Source organism: Lottia gigantea (genome assembly GCF_000327385.1).
Source record: "Lottia gigantea unplaced genomic scaffold LOTGIsca_5, whole genome shotgun sequence".
Taxonomy (NCBI): Eukaryota; Metazoa; Mollusca; class Gastropoda; family Lottiidae; genus Lottia; species Lottia gigantea.
This window is the reverse complement of record NW_008709715.1, coordinates 3037676-3047980: the sequence shown is the minus strand read 5'-3', so window position 1 is coordinate 3047980 and position 10305 is coordinate 3037676. Positions and strand designations below refer to the sequence as shown.

The following is a 10305-nucleotide window of genomic DNA, read 5'->3' as shown; positions in this document are numbered from 1 at the left end:
TAGTCAGTTCAACCTACACGAGTTCTAATATTATGAAACTAATTCAGATAAACCGATACCAATTAATATTGAATATATATTTTCATTGTTGTTCAAACGCCTACGTTTCATTACAACTTGAATGTCTCGAATGGGACCAGTTGTACTAGAATCTATCAATAATTTCACTCGAAACTCGGTAAGAAATTCAATTTCACGTTTGGTTTACCCCATCTAATTGACAGCGACCGGAATTGCTTTAAACTCACTACATTATATTATCTTGGAAGATTTATCAATAACCTCACAGAGATGTCCTTGAGACGCCAGTTTTTTGTTTCATTGACGTAATTCTGTGAATAAAAGACAAGGAAGTTGATGCTGTCAGAATTTGTTGCCCCCGGTTCAGGACCCTTCTTCATTGGTAGGTTTTGGTTCCATGTACATATATCGACTCAAAATTAAATGTTATCGTAGCAATCTTGTTTCTGTAAATGAAAACAGACCTTATTTAGAGGTTATCTCATCAGTCTTACTACCCTTTTTTCTGTTAATTGAACCAAAGGTTTTTGTACCAATCTTGATTTTGATTCTGTAAAATCAAACAGAGGTTATGTACTACTTTTGTTTCTGTAAATTAATACGCAGGTTATCGAACCCCACTTTTATCCGGAAAATGAAACATGTTAGTACCAATCTTGTTGCTCTGAAATGGAACAGAACCACTCTTGTATCTGTAAAATGAAACAGAGGTCATTTTACCACTCTTGTATCTATAAAATGAAGCAGGTTAGAGTACCACTGTTGTATCTGTAAAATGAAACAGAGATCATTCTACCAATCTTGTTTCTGTAAAATGAAACAGTTGTTATCTTACCACTCTTGTTTCATTTTACCAAGCTTTGATTCTGTCAAATGAAGGTTAGTGTACCAATCTTGTTTGTGGACATGAAACAGGTTAAATCGTGCATCTGTTATCAACGTATTACCAAACCTTTCAAACACCTTATCTTTCATGAAAATAAATGGGAAACCGTAATTACAATGTTAAAAAACAATGGAAATATCACAGTGTAAGGAGTATAAACATCAGTTTCCATATTTGGAATCATTATTGTCAAGAGAAGTTATTTGTGGAATGACGACAGTTAAACTCAGATACTATGTAACATAATAATAGTTCTTTTGACTAATTTCAATGGATAGGAGTCTATTTACGTACATTCTAAACTTATCAATAATAAGAGCTGTTAAACACATGCCGGGCCGATATTCCATTATCGCAAAATATCGACCGCTTCTCTGACGTTAGTAGTTGAGCCAGCTGATTTACTTTAACAAACAAGGATAGTACGCAAGTAGTGAATGAATCCTTTTCACTCGTTGTAATATTTCGCCATAAATATAGTTCGGTGATTTTGTGTCTATGATATACAGTTATATCGCTGCATGTGGTGAAATCGCTTAAGTTGAACAGATTTATTGAAATGATAAACATTTCTTTTGCGAAATGCGTAAAATACACCGCGGATATTAAATGAATAGCATAGCGGATATATCACTACACTCATGAATATTAATGAGATCGAGGTTTATATTAACCTTCACTCTGCCTACACAATAATCAAGAAGAACCTTGATAGTAGAAACTTGCTTTAACTCGGAGCTTAGATCTTATAGAACCAAAACATTCCTTTTTATATGCGAGGACATTCATCATTACAGTCACCAAGGATTAAGTTTTCTGTTTAGTGGAATATTTATGAAATTTATAAAGGTTTGTTCATTTTTTTCTATATAGTTTTGCAGTTTGTCGCTCTTTTTAGCAGACGAATGTTTGCATACAAATTGGTTTGACTGTATACCATATGGTTAGGATTCTTGACTTGTATCCCATATTTCTACTCATTGTCTCGATACCTTTCCATTTTTTCTCTTTACCCTATTTATTTTCAAGTATCATAATATTGTTGTTGTTGTTATTTTGTGGCTTTCTATTTCTATTCCTTACACCATACATGGGTTTGCGTTGAGTTCGAGTCGATTTACTGGCAATTACGTTCCATGTGCGTCACAGAGTTCTGTATTGGGCTTGATGCCAGATGAAAATATATTGTTTTACATATAATCTCATGGAATATTTGTGAATAAACGTTTTATGATGCAACTGTTTAGATATCAGTGACATTTACCAGACAGATTCATTTACATCTTAGAATAGCAATTTTGTGGTATAACCAAGCAATAATAAAGCATGAGATAATATCATAACTTTTGGACTTTTCAAGTAGACATATACAGTCTCAAAGTAATATTTGGTGATGAGAAAAGATAGGCATACCCAAGTTGCTTACTGGAATACCGTGGCACTGGATACAACTATATAAGTTCATGTATTTGTCTATGAATTTTCCTTTAAACTATTTCATAACTTTAACTGATTTGTGTTGTGTCATCGAGTTAAAGATGGGGTGATATTCATCTGATAACGCCCGGACGTGTTACAAGTGTTTTCCTTGTTAACTTCTCCTAATTGGAAAATGTGACAATGTAACGAGTAACAATTGCAAGGCGTATAAATCTTGTTAAAAGTCGATGAAGTTATCGATAGAAGCATGAGAAGAAGTCGTATTTCTTCATTTCATTTGTTGTAAGCAAGTTGAATCTCAATTGTTATATCATGCAAAGTAGTGAAAGATACTATAATCTGAAAATATTCAGCACATAACATTCAGTAGTGGACTCAGCATATCGAACGTATGGTTCATCTTTTAATCTTACAACAATCCATTTGCGAATTTTCATCTTGATAAATTGGTTTGAAACAATGTATTAAACAACTGGTCATGAAGGCAGATTTGACGAATTGCTTCTGAAGGCACTTGACAAGGGAAAGTAAAATTAAAAGAAACACAGTTTTTGAGATAATTGCCATGTACCCAAGGCAACATATTTCAATTACAACATGTTTACAGCAAGAGGGTTGTGATGAATTTAACCTTCATATGTTTCTTTATCACTTAATTAACACTTTTACTAATCTTCCCTTAGTCACAGCTGTTACCTTTACAAACAATCAAAAAGTTTCCTTACTTAAAAACATGCGAACATGATTAAACGAGCGTCAACCTCAGATGAGAACTCAATTGCAACCCGTGTTGGTCGAATCTTACATTTTTAACCCTTTCATGAACACTTCAGTTTTATTCCATTTATGTATTCATTCATATATCCATTCATTAATTCATTTAATATTTATTCATTCAGTTGTGCATTTATTCATCATTTTATTGCAGTATACAGGTGTTGATCAACAATGAATAAGACGTACATCTTTTCTACTTGGTATGTTGCAGAAGTCGGTTTAACTCAATAGTTAAGAAAACCATAAATAATTAGTTATCATCAGTGATTAGCATTACGCGCATTGACGTCATGAATGATAGGCGGTGATATATAATATGTAAGAATTGATGAAACGTATTGATTTCTATATACATAATAAATAAAATATGAGAAAAATAGGATACTATTGAATTATAACTAATGGACAATAAAAACTGTTGATTTAAAGCCAATAATAACATAGAGTCTTTACTTTTAAACTTAAACACTTATTAACATTTAAATCTTGACTCGAATGTTTTGATCTACAAAATTTAAGAAAAAGGTCAAAAAAGAGAATTTTCATACTATAACAATTTGATTGTCTGTTCAAAATTTACTGATGAATTGAATTAGGTATAAGGTTACAGCAAGCCATACATTAAGACGACCAAATTAACTTCGTCAAATACAATGCTCTAGTTTGATTTGCTTCATCATCTTTAAATTCTCTCAAGAAATTAACTGAATTTAAACTGCAGGTTATCAATCATTGTTTTTCATTTCCTACAAGGATAACTTGATATTCCTGGAGAATGATTTCCAACTTCATTACATTCACGAACTCATTTTGTATCATTTAATATAACATTGACAATGATTTGGTATCTAAACTCATTACATCGAGAATGATTTGGAATATAAGTTCATGGCATCGAGAATGATTTGGTATCTAAGATCATAACATCGAGAATGATTTGGAATCTAAGTTCATTGAATCAAGAATGATTTGGAATATAAGTTCAAGTTTACTGAATCGATAATGATTTGGTATCTAAGTGGAATCTAGGTTTACTGAATCGATAATGATTTGGTATCTAAGTTCAAAGCATCGAGAATGATTTGCAATCTAAGTTCATTGAATCGAGAATGATTTGCAATCTAAGTTCATTGAATCGAGAATGATTTGGAATATAAGTTCATGACATCGATAATGATTTGGTATCTAAGTTCATAGCATCGAGAATGATTTGCAATCTAAGTTCATTGAATCGAGAATGATTTGGAATATAAGTTCATTGAATCGAGAATGATTTGGTATATAAGTTCATGACATCGAGAATGATTTGGTATCTAAGTTCATAATATCGAGAATAATTTCGTATGCAAGTTCATAACATCGAGAATAATTTGGAATCTAAGTTCATTGAATCGAGAATGATTTGGTACCCAAGTTCAACAAAAAAATTGATAGCGTTACATATGGTCCATGTCTGATACGCTAAGTATGAGATAAACCTAGTTTAAAATAACGATTTAATATTATTTCATAAAGTTTTATAACTTTCGCCTAAAGCGTAGGTGTTATGAAAAGGAAATTTACCGGCAAGTATATTCGAGGTTATTTGAAATAATAATAATAATAATAATAATTAAAGGAAAGTGGCTGTAAGGAATTTATCGATTCAATAATATTATATATCCTGAAATATATCTATATTGTAATATTCATTCTCTACATGACACCGTGACACATGCGACATGTGGTAAAGTATTCTCTTCAAATATTTGTGCTGCTTTTGTGCGGGCGCAGAGTTGCGATTTCTGTTCTCCTCTTGTCAACTTTGGTACTGTATTTTAAGTACTTGCATGAAGGATGATCTAACCTAAATATGATGTTCAATGCTTTTGCATTACCAGAATAAAAGACTGACAGGAACCTAAACAATATTGTTCTCTTTCAATTATGACAAAATGCGGCAACATTGAATATTAGCCTCAATTGCCTGCTGAAAGAGATCATTGTGTCAGCACAAAACTTATTCTGGATTACATTTAGGTTGGAACTATTCCTATTATTTTATTTTCTTTATATAGCCTTATTTTTAAATTGTTAATGTCACTTTGCAAGTGTGACCTCGACATGCATGAGTTTATATAACATATATTCACTATATATGTGTTTGGGTTTTGGCTTTGATAATGTCTTTATTGCATATCTACTCGGCGTTTCCTAAAGAATGCTTAATTGATTTATGTTCGATCATTTAGAGTAATTTAAATGCAGATATCATATTCTGTCAGTTATTGTGGGTATTCCAACAAAATACCCTATAACTTATTGAGGTACAAAAAAACGATCAACCTCATAGAAACCAAATCGGATCAACTGAGTGGTGTATACGTCAAAGTGACGTTCTGTGACGTACTTAATGTTATTCTTTTATCAATAAACTGAATATAAAAATATCTTTAACTTCAATCTAATAAAATTCTGAAACAGATGTCACTGAATACTGTTATGTAAATCGCGATATATTATCGAACCGAATTACAAGACAAGTCTATTATAATGAGGAAAAAATGAAATAATTTTTTTTAAAAAAAGACGAGTTTTGCTGATGCAGTTAACAAAGTGTGAAGCAAAATAATTGAAGCTGTATGTTTATTAAAAGATATCAATCTACAAAGATCCGGTTTACAATCATTGTCTTTCGGAATTTTGAAATTATTTCAGCAAATGTTTAAATTGTCAATACTATGCTTGGGAGCTTAAGAAAAATGCACGAACAATTTCAATACATGATCCATATTGTGAAAAAAACATCAAGTAAGGCTAGTTATTGGTTGTGAGAAGAGAATAACATCCCTGACATAAGAGACAGGTGGTGAATTACCGTTAGTAGTTATAAAATGTCGGGAAATTTAGCAAGGCCTTTGACTGAAAGGGCGTTTATATAAGTTTTTTAGGCCTGCATGATGTCAATAAAATTTGCCTTGATATAGTTATTTTATCTATCTTTGTGCTTGTTTGGTGTTTGAGGGCAACTTGTATGTCTTCTAACCTATCATTTCATTCATTCTGTTTGTTGGAGTGGTGGAACATAACTTTATATTATATTCAATTTAGAAAGTGACATTTATATGTCATATTGTAGAATAATTCAATTAATTTTTCTATTTCAAGCATAACTTATTATGATAAATTCTTTAATTTATTCTTGATTAATGATATCGTCATGCCAATGAATAAGGTTATATTATACACACTTTTTCTAAAATTGCAAAAAGTTTTCATTTCATTTATGTCAATTTAATAAAGTTTTTTAGTAGGTTGTTGAGTTTACAAGATAGGTAAAAATCAGGGTGTGTTTCAAGTTTGTTGGATGTAGAAGGCCATTTGGGTAGGAAAGATTTATTTTGTTATTAGTTCTAGTTGGTAAAGCGAGTTTGTCTGACAGTGTGGGTGTTTGGGTAAGGTAAGCATATCGATGAAAAATAGTTGGCACTTGTTTGGTAGAATTGATTAACGATAGGTGAGTAAACTTAGTGAATGTTTAACTTTGTTGGTCCTCAATTCACCTTCATTTCACATTGTAGCCAATTTCTACAGTTTCTTTTGGCTGGAAGGTTCATATAACAACATTCGGGGATGAAAAAATATTGACACTTTTAAGGGCAATCATATAGAACAAATTGTTTACTGTACATTAATACAAACATTCTACCTAATTTTCACAAATAGGTTGATGTAGAAGACAACAATCAAAATACTGCAAATTTATTATTTGAATACAGAAACATAGAGACAAGATAACAAATATTTACAGAGTTACCAGGATAGCTTGGCACATATATCTGTGATTGCCCTTGAAACTACAGAATAGGCATTCTGATTAAACCTTGACATTTCTACTTACACTTTATGAAGATGCTTTACACTTCGCTAGAATAATGACGATATTATATGAGCTTTATCAATTTGAACCGTTTGACATTTGATAAACTTTAATTACTATTCACTATTCAGTCTATAACATTCAAAGTGTCAGGTCGTTCTCTTAGAGATAAGTATATGAAGAGTTTCCATATCAGTTCTGGACGGATTTTTATTATGGAAAGAGATTGAATCAGATAAGATTGTCTGAGTGGGTCTTATTAGACAAGGTAAACTTTTCATTCGGTCTGCTTCGTTTTATTGTGGGTGGTGGTTACCGTAAACCCTATGTATAGCGGTCAGTCATAATTGAAGATTTGACTGAACGCCTTTGTAAGTTAAACTCATATATATTCGTAAGTAAATTGAGGTTGATTTTCAGTAAGTTTTTGGAACAAAGGTTCAATTCCTGTCGAGGGTTTCAGTTTGGTTTGTATCCGTTTGTATTAAATGCATCTGAAATGTTTCCTAGTTGCAATAACCTTCAGCTTAATTCTGCTCTATTCCTGATATTTTGATAGGTTTAAATGTCCACTTTCTTATTTTGTCTGCGATATTTTGCATTCCAGACCGTGACCTACATAATTTTCTGACCCGGGATAGCGGGCAACAAGGTTTGTTTTTTTATCATCAGCTTAAAACGAGGGAATTTGATTGTTTTCAATATTTGATTTTAACATTGATTTCTTAATACAAAACATTCGTTTTCAGGCACGACAAGCTAAACATAAGTATTGTTGTTAAACTTTTATTTCCCTGATGTTTTGATTGTGATAAACAACAATCCTTTATTTATACCAATCTATAGGTTCAACAGACAAATATTAAATATTTAAAATATAAACTAAGTGTCTATCAGAAACATTTTAATATTGAACCTTTTGTTAGAGTTTAACTTTTGTTTCAGTTATTCATTATATTCATAATTCATTTATTCATTCATTTACCCTTTAATTCATTCATCATGTCATGTTTTTCTATTCTCTAGAATCACCCTCAACCTTCTTTCTATCATCTTATCGTCAACTATCAACTTCTTTCACAGGTGATTGTCTCCTATTATTTCTTTTATTTATGCCATTCGACGAAACCTGATGACTGCCGTTTAGTCCAAACTTATATAGTGTACCATGCAGGCATTTGGCTAAGGCTGTCTTAAACCCAATGTCAATGTACCACGTATGTCTACATGGCTGTCTTACAATTTAAGTCAACGTACCATGACCGTCAAAACGTACGTAAACATGTACATGTAAAGTAGACAGAGATTTGACTACGTGGGCGCCTTAAAGCCTGACGTTAACTTACCGTAAGGATACCTGGCTATAAAGGCTATGAAAACAAACCTACTTGTCAAATTCTATAACTAAAATGATTGTCCTCTTGTCTAGACAGAACCCAAAACATTGTAAATTAGCCTCGGGAATAGGAACTACTTGGTGCAGTTAAACATGTAAAACATATTCTATCTGCTCTGCACATTGACGTTCAATGTATTAAGTATTTAATCTAAAATCCCCGCCAATGTGTGCACAGTAAAAAACCATCGTGTCTGCTCACCGGAATGTGTATTAGCAGCAAATACGATCTGCGATCACTTTAGAAATATGCTGCTAACATGTTTTTAATCAGGCCTAAATAATCCCCGCCTGTAAGGTCACTTTTTATTTTGGGTAGGTTTAGTAGACATAATGCCTGCCTTTATCTTATTACCAATAACTGTCACAGTTTAAGACAAATCGATATATTTATTGAGATGATTCATTGCTTTTTTACTTTTTTAGCTCGTCGCTGATCAGTGAAGCGAAGCTAATGTCATGCCAGGGGTAATGACACCTCACATGCACAAGACATTTATATTTTCTTTATGATTAAAGAAATAATATAAAACATTTTGTTCATGAAATAATTGACAGACTTATGTGAACCTGCAAGCGGGAATCCAGTGCTTTTCAACGCCCCTTTTAGAAAATAAAATAGATGTATCTGTATTGTATATTATCTTCTATTTCAGTGACTGGAAAGTTGAGTTTAAAGAAACGTAGTGTAATCAAGTACAGCCCAACACAATTTTGGTGAAGAGTAGAGTTTTAAGCCAGGATTAGATTATCTCAAGTGTTTTATCTGAATTAGTTCCAAGTCCAACATTCTCTTAAAGTGACACACCGACCGCCATAATGCACGTTGAAGTTTCAGTAGCGTTAAATTTTGTGATATCATACCTGTACAGTAAATTACCCCGACGACGAGTCGATATGCTCGCTGACGAATTAGAGCGTGGACTCAAGAAAAAATTTGAAGGTCATTGGTACCCTGATATGCCTTGTAAGGGTTCCGGATACCGATGTGTTAAGGTAAATGGGGAAAAGGTCGATCCGGTTATTCTCATGGCTGCTTACAATGTCGGTTTGGATGCAGACGAAATTAAAAATGCTTTACCCGCTGAGCTCACAGTTTGGATTGACCCTTCGGAAGTCTCTTATAGAATCGGAGAAAAGGGAGTCATTAAGATTTTATACAGCGAGAAGAAGCCAGAAGAAGACCTTCCCGAACCAGTGGATAGCGAAATCATGATAGTTAGTAAAGGATTCAATCCTGAAGCTCAGTGTTTCAAGCCAATTGATTCTCTGTCATCCTCATTGAGTAATCTCAGTCTATCACCATCCTCACCAATCTCATCAGGTGGTTGGAGTGCATCAACATCTCCTTCTCTTGGATTGTTCAACTCGGCTGTTCAAGTACCACATACCAATTTCAATATTCACAAAGAACGAGTAGCTCCTAAATTCACTGCTGCTTCATTTGCTGCTACTAAGTTTGGTTCAACTAAGCCAAAGACCCACGTTAAAAGACCAACCAGACTGTCACCAACAGAATTCGGAAACTTTTTCCGCCAGAAAACCAGCCCAAGCGAGTACATGCCACAAAGACCTAGATCACTATCCCCACGAGATCCCAGAGTTGAATTTATGATTGATCAGCAACATCGTATGTTGATGACACAGAATAGACAACAACTTCACCCATACTCTGCACAGTCGCCCACAGCTTCTGGTGCTGCATTCCTTAATGATTTCTATCAACATCAATCACCAACTCATCTGTCACCTACTCACCAAGTTTCACCTCAATCATCATTGGGTTTAAATTTACCTGATGTATTTTCAAGTCAATCACCAACCACCTCACTCTCACCTGACGTACCCAAAAGTTTATTGGATAGCTTTAACCAGAATAACGTCAGTTACCAAAATCATCTTCAGCAACTCCTGTTGGCTAATTAA

The 10305-nt window shown here is 33.2% G+C and overlaps 1 protein-coding gene across 1 annotated transcript; it reads left to right on the top strand.

Annotated features, from left to right (window-relative positions):
• Positions 1–9198: 9198 nt before the first annotated feature.
• On the top strand, positions 9199–10305 carry LOTGIDRAFT_106137 (hypothetical protein; the record flags this gene model as incomplete). Its single annotated transcript, XM_009061941.1, has 2 exons — positions 9199–9703; positions 9761–10305. 2 exons carry the CDS (start codon positions 9199–9201, stop codon positions 10303–10305), a joined length of 1050 nt encoding a protein of 349 aa, XP_009060189.1.